This window comes from Hemicordylus capensis, chromosome 4, assembly GCF_027244095.1.
Source record: "Hemicordylus capensis ecotype Gifberg chromosome 4, rHemCap1.1.pri, whole genome shotgun sequence".
NCBI classification, from domain to species: Eukaryota; Metazoa; Chordata; class Lepidosauria; order Squamata; family Cordylidae; genus Hemicordylus; species Hemicordylus capensis.
The window spans coordinates 78,478,552-78,492,966 of NC_069660.1; the positions used below are offsets into that span (position 1 = coordinate 78,478,552).

General features: G+C 42.6%; 1 protein-coding gene across 2 annotated transcripts in view; it reads left to right on the top strand.

Moving 5' to 3' along the window:
- CACNA1S (calcium voltage-gated channel subunit alpha1 S) overlaps positions 1–14,415 on the top strand; it is an 86,210-nt gene that overhangs the window by 44,088 nt on the left and 27,707 nt on the right. For both annotated transcript variants that reach the window (XM_053246523.1, XM_053246525.1), the window contains exons 21-28: positions 1,987–2,074; positions 2,323–2,430; positions 3,701–3,753; positions 6,753–6,899; positions 7,925–8,126; positions 10,544–10,702; positions 11,098–11,208; positions 11,822–11,905. In XM_053246523.1, the coding sequence (XP_053102498.1) occupies positions 1,987–2,074; positions 2,323–2,430; positions 3,701–3,753; positions 6,753–6,899; positions 7,925–8,126; positions 10,544–10,702; positions 11,098–11,208; positions 11,822–11,905 (952 nt within the window). The remainder of the gene's footprint in view (positions 1–1,986; positions 2,075–2,322; positions 2,431–3,700; positions 3,754–6,752; positions 6,900–7,924; positions 8,127–10,543; positions 10,703–11,097; positions 11,209–11,821; positions 11,906–14,415) is intronic.

The following is a 14,415-nucleotide window of genomic DNA, read 5'->3' on the forward strand; positions in this document are numbered from 1 at the left end:
CCAAGGCCCATCCAGTCCAGCATTCTGTTTCCCACAGCAGCCCACCAGATGCTTCAAGGAGGCCTACAGGCAAGAGATGAAGGCATGCTCTCTCCTGCTGTTGCTCCTCTGCAATTGGTATTCAGAGGCCTATAGCCATTAAGACTAGTAGCCATTGATAGTCTTCTCCTCTATGATTTTATCAAACACCTTCTAAAGCTGTCCAAGCTGGCAGCCATCACTACATCCTGTGGCAGAGAATTCCATAGATTAATTATGAGCTGTGTGAAAAGTACTTCCTTTTGTCGGTCCTAAATTACCTGGCAGTCAGTTTCACAGGATGACTCCTGGTGCTAGTTTTGTGAGAGAGGGAAAAAACTTTTTCTCTATCCACTCTCCCCACGCCGTGCATAATTTTATAGATCTCTATCAGGTCTCCCCATAGTCACCTTTTTCTAAACTAAAAAGCCACAGATGTTGTAGCCTTGTCTCATAAGAAAGGTGCTCTAGCTCCTGATCAACTTAGTTGCCCTCTTCTGCACCTTTTCCAGTTCTATAATGTCCTTTCTGAGATACAGTGACCAAAACTGTACACAGTATTCCAAATGTGGCTGCACCATAGATTTGTGTAAGGATATTATATTAGCATTTTTATTTTCAATCCCCTTCCTAATTATCCCTAGCATGGAATTTGCCTTTTCCACACTAAGTCAACACTGAGATGAGTACAGGGTGCTGTGTTCCCTCTAAGAGGGATTCCCAGCTGTTATTGACTACAACTCCCAGAATCCTCAGCTGCAATGGCTTTTGCTTGGGGATTCTGGGAGTTGTAGTCAACAACATCTGGGAATCCCTCTTAGAGGGTACACTGACAGGGTGGTCAGTAGTCACAGCCTGAAGTACCATCAAGCTAATATTGATAGCAAAAGAACTACCTTCTCCCCAGGTCAGAATGGAAATGGGAAGTATGATCCGCTCCTATAATTTAATTCTGCTAGGTGATTATGCAAGGGTTTTAGTAGCTGCATAATTCTGCCATGAGCTGCCTTCTCAACCACACACAAAGTTCCTCCATATGGCTCTTAGTTTCTCTTCTTTTACTGTAGCTGTTTGAGTCCACTGAATGGGTAGATTAGGGACTAGAGTTCAGATACCTGATTTCATGCCTCATGCTCTGGGGTAATGTTCTGGATGATAGCACAGGAGGTTGGCATCTGAATAATACAAGTTCTAGTTCTTACTTTACCATTGTCTCATATCATCCATGCAGTGCAAACTCTATGCTCTGAAATAAAAATTGTCTTTTGACTGGGAGCTCATTTACTGACAACTGGGACATGCAGAGCACTGAAAGTGTATGGCCTCCTGGGAGTTATTTGCACATGGCTTCATGCTATGGGGTAAATGTTGAGTGAAGCCACTTTGAATCACACTCATGGCATTGAGGGAAGCAGCCCCTCCCCTCTGTTCCTTCTAGCCGATGGGGACAGGGGCTGGGGGAGAGAAATCACTAAAGAGCTACATCTGCATTTCTAAAGAGAATGTCCTTCTTATCATGCGAATGATTCTATGTCAGTGCCTCTCCCTATTTGCTCTGGGGTTTTCAGAAAAAGTAGTGTAAAACCAGCATTTTAAAAACCCGGAAATAACTCGAGATAAGCTAGGATTCACAAGACAAAGCCCGAATTGTGTGTGGGGTGGGTCCAAGGATCTCAAAGGGACTTCGGGGTAAGTTTGGCTGCTGTGTGAATGCACACTCTCTCTTCTGAAGGAGATTTGGGGTAGAAGCTCTGTCTGTAAAGCCTCCTGAAGAGAGATCTCAAGCCCCTTTGGGGTCTAAGCAGTCCTATAGCATTTTCAGATTCGTATTGCCATCCAAGGAGTGCTTCATTCCACCACAAATATCCCAAAGACCATGTCATTATTGATGCCTTTGTAGATACAATGTGTATCATGAATACAAAGTTTTAAAGTTCACTAAATTACCTTTCCCATTCCCTACAACAGGTCCAGTGCTATCTCAGTGGTGAAAATCCTAAGGGTACTCAGAGTACTGCGACCACTGAGAGCCATTAACAGAGCAAAGGGGCTAAAGGTAAGGATGGTCATGGAGATGTTGCCCCCTACAGTGATAACCTAGAAATGGTAGATGGCAAATGATGTGTGATGATGACTTCCCAACTCTAATCCAGAAACACCTCTATTTTTATCAGTGAACTAGGCAAAACAGTTTCCACTTATTCTTTATATTTCTCTGGCCTGTGGTTATAGGATGTTGCAATATCTGATTATTCAGAAAGTCATAACCAATCTCTCTCTCTCTCTCTCTCTCTCTCTCTCTAGCACGTAGTCCAGTGTGTTTTTGTGGCCATCAGCACCATTGGCAATATTGTACTTGTCATGGCATTGCTACAGTTCATGTTCGCCTGCATTGGAGTGCAGCTTTTCAAGGTGAAAATGTTTCCTAGGTAGAATGAAGACTAACCTCTACCTTGTCCCATTCAATGATTTTGTAATTAAGGGCTTGTTTACATAATCAAGGATAGGTGAGATTGTTTCAGAGATTGTTGATTCAAGGTAGCTAACCAGAATCAACTATACTTGTTTACCTGTGTTTGAAGTCCCAAGCTTTAAAAAAAAAATTGTTTATACTTTTATTAAAGTTTATTTTGTTCAGTTCTTTTAAATAAGTGCAGCTGAAAAGACTGTCAGCAAACAACAAAAAGAAGGTGGAGGGCCTGGTAATTGTGGAATAGCTCACACACAAGATATGGAAATTGGAGGTATATCCACTATATTTTCACCCGTCAATCAGGCAAGAGGTAATCATGGTGGCCATCAAGTCTTGTTGTCTATATATATGGTACAGGTGGATTTGAAATGTATGACAACCATTAAGTAATTGCTCACTAATCTGATCAATAATTGGTCTAAAGTATAATTATGGCAATCGGTTCACCCTTTTCAAAGAAAGGGTTGACCCACACTATCTTCAAATCTTGGTTACAACATAGGGTGAGTTTGGCATGAGCAAATGGGTCAAACTGGGATTGATGGCCAAGAACACTGGATTCTAAAGTTGTGTTAGCCAACTATCTTTGGTCTGGCTACTCTAAGATCATCATGTGATTTGTGACTTCCACAAAACTCTTCATATTCAAGATAATGTCCATGGTATATACAAAGTTACTTATTCTGAGATCAATCAGGAACAACTCTGGAGCTCTCAATTACCCTAAAATTCCTCCCTCATTAGTTAGCTTTGATCTTTGATCAAAGCTTCTGCTATCTCCAGCTGTGTGGAATTCAGCAATTTCTGATTTCTGTATTTCACCTTCCTTATCTCTGTATTGACCAATGATCCTTTGGATGAAAGGTTTTAGTTGCTCTTATCTTCTGACACAACTTCATAGGTTCCTTTGCTGTTGCTGATTTTAAGGAAGGAACTTAACTACTTATTTATATGGTAGAGCTAGGATCAGTGTGGAGGATAGCTTAAGTCTGGAGTAGACATAACTGGACAGAATTATCTGGCCTATAGAGTGTCAGGCATTGTCCTCTTCAACATTGGTAACTTGTGTGTGGTCTTTCTGTAGCTGGAAACATACTTCATTTTTCAAGATCGCCAGACAGATGAGACTGTCATTGTGCAAAAATATGCTACCTACAAATCCTTAACAATAACAACAGGTTTTTTTTTTAAATCTATGTTAAAATGTAGGGGATGTTCTACAGTTGTACAGATCCAACAAAGATGACCGAACAGGAATGCAGGTAGGCCACCACTGGAGACATAGCATACCCTTCTGCAGTCCAGAATAGTTATAATCGCAGTGACTGAGGGCCAAGAAAGAATGTTACATTAAATGTGTGGCTGCTGCTGAAAATAGCAACTGCACATTTATCTTTACCTCCTTAACAGAATTTATCTCATGATGTGGCATTGTGATATTTTGCATCCCACCTGTCACTGACACCACCACTCCACATCATTAGTTTCCACTGGCTGTGGTGATGGTGGGTGGACAACTATTTATTTTTGTATTCACTATGTTTATATCCTACTCTTCCTCCAAAGAGCCCAGAGCAGTGTACATGGTTATGTTTACATTTATACAACATAATGAAATCATGACACATGGTAAATTCTGCTAGAAGTTGCAGAACAGAGAGCACTTGCCATTCTCTGTAGCAGCTGTACATTTTGTTTCACATCTTGTGAAACAAAACATGAGGAAGGTGACCAAAAAAACCAACAACCAGCTGTTGTGTACCTCTTAGTAGCACATTGAACTCAAGATGGTGCCACTATGTGCAGTCATGGCAGTTGATGACCTTCATTTTAACCCAGGGCAGTTCAATTTGTGTAGGTGCTCTTGAGAGATGAGGCTCATGTGGTTCAGGCTGGGTGTGCTTTGAATGTGGGGTTTGAAAATGTGGTAAACATTATCTCCCCTAAGCTCTTAGAATTCAAAATGGCCAACATCCTGACTAACAACGTATAGCTGCAATGTGAGATGTGCCCAATGAGTTCTTGACTAACACAGCGCAGGTGCTCAGACACAGGGGCTGAATTTCAGCAACTACCTCTTCCCCTGGAAGTGTTCTGTGCTATCCGAAAATAGATCCCTGAGGGTCACACAGCCCTTAAGATCATATTTTTGGGCAATGCAGAGTGTTTCTAGGAGAAGGGGAAGTAATTAGAATTCCCAGTCACCCACAAGAGCAGCAATGCAGCATTAGTCAATCCCATTAGCTGCACCATTACATTCCTCATTGTGACTGCACTTTAGTAGGTAGGATATCAGCAATAACAATAATGTTACCCTATGAATGTAGCCCCCTGTTGTAGAACAAAGACTGATGGGTTTTTTGGGACTTTGGGGGCTATCACAGTGTGGATCTGAGGGGAGAGTTTTTCTGAGGAAAGTGCTAGAATGGGAATAGAAAAGAAGAAGAATGAGAAGAAAGCAGCCAAATCCTGGATGCAGAAGATCAGAATGAGAGAGGCAAGACAAGCAAAGAAAGATTGCCTCTCACTAATCTGGGGGTTCACTGTATAATCCTTCACCTCCTCACACTTAATTGTGTTGGGGTTTTGTGATTATTCAGCAAAGCATCAAGGAGGCTACCACTCCAGTTACAGAGTGCAGAGTTTAGTTGTTGCAGCTACTTAAGTAAAACGCATGGAGATCCCTTGGAAGTCTAAACTAAATAGGTTTATTAGTGAAATACATTTGGGACAGGAAAGACCTATCCTATCTATCAGCTACATAATGAATAGGTAAGGAGAGAGAGAGATGTTTATATCTTCTATCTAGGAGGAAAGGAAGAGGACTGACTTACTACAGGAAGTACCTGAGGAGTCAAAGTAGGGGTCGTAAAGTAGAGGAAAGCAGGGACAGGTAAAGGAGACCCTCACTAGCTACCTCTACTCCCAGTGCCCCTAGTGGTCATTAGGACAGTTTGTGCAGAAGGTCAATGCACTGGAACTCCATCTCCAACAAATTGAGCTTGGGCTCTACCATCTCATTCATAACCATTGGGCTCTACCATCTCATTCATGGGCTGGATGAGGGACAGCGAATTGAAACTGAATCCAAGCAAGAATTGTAGGGGTTCAGAATCTGTGGGATGAGTTATATCTTACTGTGCCAGATGGGGTTACACTCCCCCAGAAGGAACAGATATGCAGCTTTGGAGTACTCCTGGACCCAGGCCTCACCCTAGTATCTCAGGTGGAGGCTATGGCCAAGAGTGCTTTCTATCAGCTTCAGCTGTTTCAGCAGCTGTCGAATCAGTCTTTAAAGCCCTGTATGGCTTAGGTCCAGGTTACCTTAGAGAGCGCCTTCTTCTGAATGATCCCCAAGCGCATGTTAAGGTCATCTGAGGAGGTCCATCTCCAGGTACTAATGGTGCATCTGGTGGTGACTCAGAGGCAGGCCTTCTCTGTAGCTGCTCCTGAGCTGTGGATTGCACTCCCAGCAGAAATCCATAGTTTGAGTTCATTGTTGGCTTCCAGGAGAGCCCTTAAAACCTATCTGTTTGGCTGGCCTTCCAGGTTTTTAAAATTGTTTTGCCTGTTTTAATTGTTAATGGTTTTATGCTGTTTTTACATTGTTCTGTAATGATTGTTTTTAAACATATTTTATGCTGTCTTTATATTGTTTTGTAATGATTGTTTTTAAGGAGATTGATTTGTGGTTTTGTTGTTGTTGTGCACTGCCCAGAGCCATTTGGACAGGGCAGTATATAAATATAATAAATAATAAAATAACCAGAGAGGTGCTGGGGTGGGTAGGAAGGTGAGGGTTACAGTAACAATGAACAATAAGCCAAATACTTATTGTTGATTCTTATCACGATGAGAAGAATCCCTGGATGGGCTAGGATAATTTATCAACTGAGCAGGGGCATGATTTCCTATATCTAAAAATCCTAATTTAGACTTTCCTTGAAAACGTCCCCTAAAGGAGTTCAGCACCTTCTCTAGTCATTTGGTTCCACTGCCCAACAAATTGTTTTATGAAATCTTCCACAATTAATGACCTATCAAAAGATGTCTTTCTGCTGATTCTTGTATTCTCTCCTGTAATAGAGAATCACACATTAAGAAAGCCATGAACTTCCATGGATTAATCAATACTAAGCAATTCAGCTGAGGCAAATTATTTTTTCACTGTAGTGAAGACCAGAAGTAAAATTAATCTAGTATGAATTTCAAAAAGACCCATGTTTCTTCATTGTATCTAACATGAGGTTTCTTCTCCTAGGGGACATTTCATTACGTTTATCGATGCTGATCCAAACCAGATTGAGCTACATAAGCGGATATGGTTGCACAATGAGTTCCACTTTGACAACGTTTTTTCAGCCATGATGTCTCTCTTCACTGTATCTACCTTTGAGGGATGGCCTCAGTGAGTGCAGAACCCAATGTGGGGGAAGGGTTCAAGGTGGGCTGCTAGGATTGTTTAGAGAGGTTAGTTGGTATGCCACTACTGTTGCTGGCTGCTTTAGCTAAGCTGTGCAAGCATGATGGCATAGAGAAAAGGAAGCTCTCATCCACATCACTGATTATGTCATAGGCACTATGCACTAGACATTCCTAAAATAACCACTGGAGTGGTTATTGCGATTCACTGGGGCTATTCTAACGATTGGCAAAAATCGGGCTAGGAGAGCCTAGCCCGATTTTTGCCGATCGTAAGAACCACCGGGCTCAGCTGCAAGTCTGGTGGTTCTTGGGTGGCTAACCCGCTCAAGTAGCCCGCCCCTTAGCCCGGGTTTGCGGAGCGAGTGCTCTGCAAACCCGGGCTAGTGGATTGTGAGTAGCCGCTGTGTGGCTCTGCGTCGCAGCTCCACGCCGCGGCTACTCACAAGGAGACCCCCCTAGGGGAGGCAAAAAGCCGCCTCCCGGCTCCAGGGGTCTCGCCAGCATGCCTTGCACGCTCGTGCAGGGCATGCTGGAGCTTGCAGGGGCCAATCGGCCCCCGCTCCTCCCAGCCCCTGCTGGCTCCATCACAGAGCCGGCAATCGTGGGTGGATGATAAGGCCACCCAGGGCCCCTACAGAGATCGTCTGCAGGGAAAGCGGGCTTAGCCCGCTCTCCCCGCAGTTTCGCCAAAAGCGGGTCTCACAGATCGTGAGACACGCCTCACTATGTACAGTAAATAGTACATTTTCTAAGCAACAAAATACTGTGGTTTGAGTACTGGAAAATATTTTATTCCTGCAGTGCTATTTTAAGGAATAATTACCAAAACCCATGGAAACTGCTTTTTATTCAGCCATAAAAAGATTATTTGGAAAACACTTTGAGCATGGATAGCTCTTTTCAAAAAATGTACATTGTCCCTTGGCAAACCATTCATGGCTACACACAGCCTACTCTTTGTACGCCCTCTTTTTCATGTCCATTAATCTGCTATGCTGTCTTCTGCAGGCTGCTGTACAAAGCAATTGATAGCCACACTGAGGAGATGGGCCCCATATACAACCATCGCATGGGCATTGCTATTTTCTTCATCATCTATCTCATCCTCATAGCCTTCTTCATGATGAACATCTTTGTAGGTTTTGTCATTGTAACCTTCCAGGAACAGGGTGAAACAGAATACAAAGACTGTGAGCTGGACAAGAACCAGGTATGTTATATGTGGACTTCAGGCAGGGGTGGCATGAACTGAACCAAAGTCTATGCAAGAGGAGAATGAACCGAGCTGTGGGGATGCTTATCAGATTTGTAGACAATGTGAAACTGGGTGGCTAACACCATAGAAGACAGAATCGAGATGCAAAACAATCTTGACAGACTCGAACACTAGGCCAAATGCAACAAGATGAAGTTCAGCAGAGACAAAGGCAAACTCCTGCATGTAACTGAGAAAAATCAAATGCACAACTATAGGGCAGGGGAGACTAGGCTTGACAGCAGTATACCGTATTTTCCCAAACCAAAGACGACTCTGAATTTAAAATGATCTGCTTTAAAAGTACAAGTTAAATACAGGTCATACCTGCATTTACTTGAAAAGAACAGGACTCTGGATTTAAGATGACCTCCTAAATTCTAATATCAAAAAACTTGGAAAAAAACCTAGTCTTGGATTCAGGTAAATACAGTATGAGAAAAAGGTCTTGGTGTCTTAGTGGACCACAACTTGAACACATGCCAGCACAGTGATGCTACTGCTAAAAAATCTAATGCACTCTTGGGTCACATTAAAAGAAGCATAGTGTCCAGATCACAAGAAGCCCTATTCAGATTCAGAGGGCTCCCTCCTACCCAGCAGCTCTAACCAGCTGCTGACTGAGGTAGGACAAAAAGCCCTCCAATGCAGTGGCTGCATAGCACATGATACGGACAATATCTCCAACCTTGTTTTTAACTGACAGATTATCAAATATTGGGAGCGTGCACAGCTCCTGAACTAACTCCTGAAGCCTTCTACCCTATTCTTGGTCGTGTCAGTCAACCTATTATTTTGTACCTGTGTCCAGATGCCTATACATGTTTTTGTGTGGATGACTATACCTGCATTCATTTTAAAAGTGAACCTGAGGACAGGCCCCCTGAAATGCAGATAGGAAGTATACTGCTATACCTGCATTCAACATAGCATGTGCATAACTGTAGCTGTGCACAGATCTTTACCTGTCTACATTGTACACAGAATATATGAGTATTGAACATAATGTGAATAAGGCTATAGCTCCACTATGTTCTGCTCAGATCCTACTTTGAATACTATGTCCAGTAGCAGGCACTATATTTTAAGGAGGACATTGGCTTCAGAGAAGGGCAACAAAAATTGTGAAGGGTCTGGAAACCAAGTCCTATGAGAAACAATGGAAGATGCTGGGAATGTTTAGCCTGCAGAAGAGAAGATTAAGAGACATATGACATAGAAGAAGGAGCAGACTTTAGATTTGTTCTCTGTTGCTTCTGAGAGTGGGACTAGAATAAATTGATTGAAATTACCAAAAAAGCAGATTCAGGCTAGATATTAGGAGGAATTTCCTAGCTGTAAAAGTCAATTTGACAATGGAGCAATCTACCTCAGGCAGTGGTGGGCCCTCCTTCACTAAAAGGTTTCAGAGAGAGGCTGGACAGTCATCTGTCAATGATATTGCAGATTCCTGCACACTAAACAAGGGACTGGATTAGAAAACCACCAAGGTCCATTCTAATATTAACGTTCTATGAATTGTGCTAGAACGAGGTTCTATATTTTAGGCCTGGAAGTTGCGAGCTGGCCCAAAATCATAGCTTTAGGTTTGGATCCTGAGTATTGTGGATCTAGGCAGTTGACCCAGAATCTGGATCTGGCAGTCTCTTAGACCACAATGGCTTTCCAGGCTTCTGCTGTATGGCCAGGAGAAGAGGGAGGGATTTTGATCGCCTCTGAGGGTAGCAGCAGCAATAGATTTGTCTGCTGCTTCTTGCAGTGGAGTAGAAAGGAAGACTGAGCCATAACTACTCATCTTTCTGTTCATGTTGATTGCCAATGATCAAGAAAGCCACAATATAACCTTATATAGACATATCTATGGCCTTATAACAATACTTTGTAAATCTTATGTAACTTGTTTTTTTTAAAAAATATTGTAAACTGCTTTGGTCAAGGCAGAAAAGTAGTATAAAATGTAATAAAATAATATAAATCAATAAATAAAGTGCTTGATCAATTGCACATTCCTATCATGGGCATCACTTAAGTCAAACTTTCTCCAATTTGAGTGCTAATAACTAAATCTGTGGTGTTAGCTCTTGTTTTACTCAGGTCTCCTAGCTTTCCACTGCAGGAAGAGCTCTCTTGAAAGGAAAATTCTGATAGTGATTTCTACCAAACCCGTTATCCTATTTGGTGGGAGCAATTCATTGAAGCCATTTGTTTATTAAGAGAATTGGCCATGTAAAACACTTGGCATTGCTGATGAGCTTAAGAAATCAAGAAACAAAATTTGCTTAAGGGGAGACCCTAAGAAGGATTGCTTTGTGACATATCTTGACTATGAATGTTATTATCAGTCCTTTCCAACCCCTTTCTTCTCACTCCAGCGCCAATGTGTCCAGTATGCACTGAAAGCACGCCCTCTGAGATGTTACATCCCAAAAAATCCCTACCAATACCAAATATGGTATCTGGTGACCTCTTCCTACTTTGAGTACCTCATGTTCTTCTTGATCACACTGAACACCATCTGCTTGGGCATGCAGGTATGGATGAGTAAAACTCCTGCCCAACTGTGGAGTGGTGGTGGCGGCGGCTGTGGGATCCTGAGGCAAGCCTGTCTGTGGAAGAAGAGTAGGAAAGTGGTGTCCTTCTAGTGATCAATAGCTGGTCTTATGTTTGGAAATATGAGTGAGTCTTGTATCCCTCAGTAGAGTATTATATACACCTTCATATAATAGAACTGGCTTGAGAGCTGCTGTTGCAGTCTCATTGCAACTGAGCAATTGGAGGCATTGCCAGTGGGGTATGCTGAGTAACGGGAGCTTTAACTCAGCTCACTCATTACTTTGAGTCTTTGTTCTTTATGTGGTCTATATTCGATGTATTTTAAATCAAAACCAGTGCTATATCAATGACCAGTGTTCAACTATTTCTACAGCATTATAATCAATCAGAGACAATGAACCAAGTCTCAGATGTCCTCAATGTGGTCTTCACCCTCCTCTTTACTGTGGAGATGATCCTTAAACTTATAGCCTTCAAAGCTAAGGTGAGTGAGGAGCAGATGTACAGGGCTCCCAGAAGGAAGTGGGTCTGCCATTTTGCTTAGTGCAATGCATTCCAATGCTCAGGAATTATTGGGCAGAGGATGGGTGCATGTCAGGTTTTGTCCTAATTGTAGAAACACAAGCCAAATATTTCAGGAACTGTTCCTGGGCTGGGAAGACCAGAAAGGCACATTTAAAAGTAAAAAGGTAAAGTGTGACGTGAGTCGGTGTCGACTCCTGATGACCACAGAGCCCTGTGGTTGCCTTTGGTAGAATACAGAAGGGGTTTACCATTGCCTTCTCCCATGCAATGTGAAATGATGCCTTTCAGCATCTTCCTATATCACTGCTGCCCGATATAGGTGTTTTCCCATAGTCTGGGAAACATACCAGCAGGGATTCAAATCGGCAACCTTCTGCTTGTTAGTCAAGCATTTCCGTCCTGCACCACTTAAGGTGGCCTCGATTAATATTAGGAGGTGGCATTTTTGCTTGAGAAATTCTGTTCCCATTCATGTTACAACAAATTAGCATTGAACATGGGGTAATGGGTAACTGGCAGCATCTGGGTCTAAAAGGAGTTCTTTATGGCCCAATTACTACTTTCTTTTTCAGGGCTACTTTGGAGACCCTTGGAACGTCTTTGATTTCCTTATAGTCATCGGCAGCATAATTGATGTCATCTTGAGTCAGATTGATGTAAGTGCAATGACAGCAACTTGAGGGTGGTGGGGACTGGTAATGTTTCAGATGTGGCAATCTTTAAAAGGAAAAAAAGAAAAAGCAGTGGCTTTCACTATGCACCAGCATCAGTCTCTCAACATCCCACAGAAGATGTGAATTTCTGAATGACTATCGGAAGAGGACTTCTGATTCAAGGCAGCCAACATCCATCTCCAGTTGCCTTCCAAAGGGCATAGGTGTGCTTGTGATAAATGAGCTGAGGGAACGGTGGCCTCACACACAGACTGAAGCCCAGGATATACTATATCCATTAGACATCTCTACCAGGGTGGCCTGTTGTTGATCAGAACCAATAGACTGATATGCCACCATGCCCAGGAGATTTCACCTCTTCGTTAATCTCTCTGTATAGCTTTAGCAATGGTGTCACGCACCGTTGACAAATAATTCGAAGCTAGCAAATTTAATCTGAAGCCTACATTAAATCTTGACATGGTTTGCCTCATGGTACTTGCAGAGAATCCCAGCCTTGCTGTCCATGGCAACCATGTTTTAAGTATCTGCTTATTGTGTGTGCTTATAATGTGACTTTCTTCATGGCAATACTTGCATATATGAATTGGGCCGTCTGTATTCATGTGCATGGATGCTATGATACACACCAGAGTATATTAAAAATATACCATAGGTGGAATAGTACATTTGTGCTCTGCATTGTGTGTGCATATAAAGAAGAAAGCATATGGGCAGCCTCAGATATTACTAGGTTAAACATGTCTTTATTTGCTTTCACATGCTCAGTGTATTGCAAATGAATGTTTACACTTAACTGCAGTTGTAGAAACAATTTAAGAAGTAGGTATATCTAGACAACATTCATTAATATCATTTATGCCTAACTCCATATTATTAAGAAATCCTACCAATATCATCACTCTCATGTATGTATTTGTTTTTATCATTGGTCTTCCTTATATAATTCAGCCCCTGGAGAAGCCTGCTGTGCCTCTTACCTTGCTGGTGCCAGAGTTTTAGAAATGACCTACAAGGAGATCTAGGGTTTCTGAGATGCTGTTTTCAATCTTAAGTGAGAAGAGCTCTTCCAAGGACTTAGCCATCAAGACATGGTTGAGCTTCTTTTGTCCTTTTTCTCAAGAGGAGAGGAGTGCCCTTTTGATCGACTTGGGGTCTCCAAAATATCATCTACTAGATTTACACTCTCCCTATCCAGCCCACTTTGATTCTTTCACAGAACATGGCTTGGCTCATTAGATGGCCAAAAGACTCTGATGGACGATCTAGGGACTATGTGGTAAATGTGAAATGGAACCAAGTTTCATGGAAAACTGGAAATGTAGACTGGAGACCTGGGGACTGGTAAATATTTCCTTGGCACCAGTTATTTTGTTCACCATCGAAGGCAGAACATTTCTTGCCCAAATTCAGTTTTTTCCCCAGGGCTCTTTATCTGCCACATTTGGATATTGCTGCTTATTTAGCATCTGTGGGCTGAGGACTGCAAAATGGAAGAAGAAGAATGCTTGAACCACGATGCACCCTATGATGCTGACAGGATCATAACTCTGTGTTGAAATTATGACAACAGTCAACCAAAAGCAAAACCTTTAGTGATGCTGCTTTTTCATCCAAGGACACTGCAGAGCTATTCTCACATAGTGGCAGGCGGATGGAGGGGAAGGCAGGGTTATCCCTACCTTCCCCCCCAGATGATCTGTCTTTCCATCTTTGGCACGCTGCCACACACCCACACAATTGACGCTGTTCCGTGCAGCGTGGATCGGCAGAGGCCATGGCTCATTTCCACTGCCTCCAGGAATCCCACAAGGCACCACGAGACAAGCATGGTGCCTTGGGGGATTCCCCCGGGTGTCATGAACATACTCATGCCCCTGGCACTGGGGGCACCCTCACACCCTCTAACCAAGTAAAAGCCCAGGTACAAAAGTCAGTCTTGCTGCGGAAGTAGCGCCGGCATCGGCCTAGATCCCAGCAGTGCACACGAGCAGCTCTACCCTGGGTAGGACTGCCTTATCCTGGTTAGGGCTGCTCATGAGCACAGCCTCTGTATCTTTTATTTGTGAACTTGTCCATTCTGCCCTTTCTGTACTTCCTGTGTTTTTTCCCTCTCTCCTTCCTCCTTGTCCAGTGATCTCATTTATCTGTATATTGATGTTCATTAATACTCCGTTAGGTGAGTTGTTTAGATGAGGAAACAGACTTTCTTCTTGACATCCAAGAACAGCACTAATGGTGTTAAAAGTATCTCTAGCATCATTTGTGAGCCTTCCATAGGGATCCTATGCTGCTTTGTGTAAGGGAAAGCACATTGCCCAGAGTTTTTAGTCAAGAAAGGGAAAAGAGTACATTAGAACACTGATCCAGCAAACACACACTTTCATTTCTTTGCTGTTGGATTCAGTGGGACAGGCATTAAATGAAAAACACATGTAGGGCCAGGATTTGGATACAGTTAAAAACTTAATTGTCTCAAACTTTCATCAACA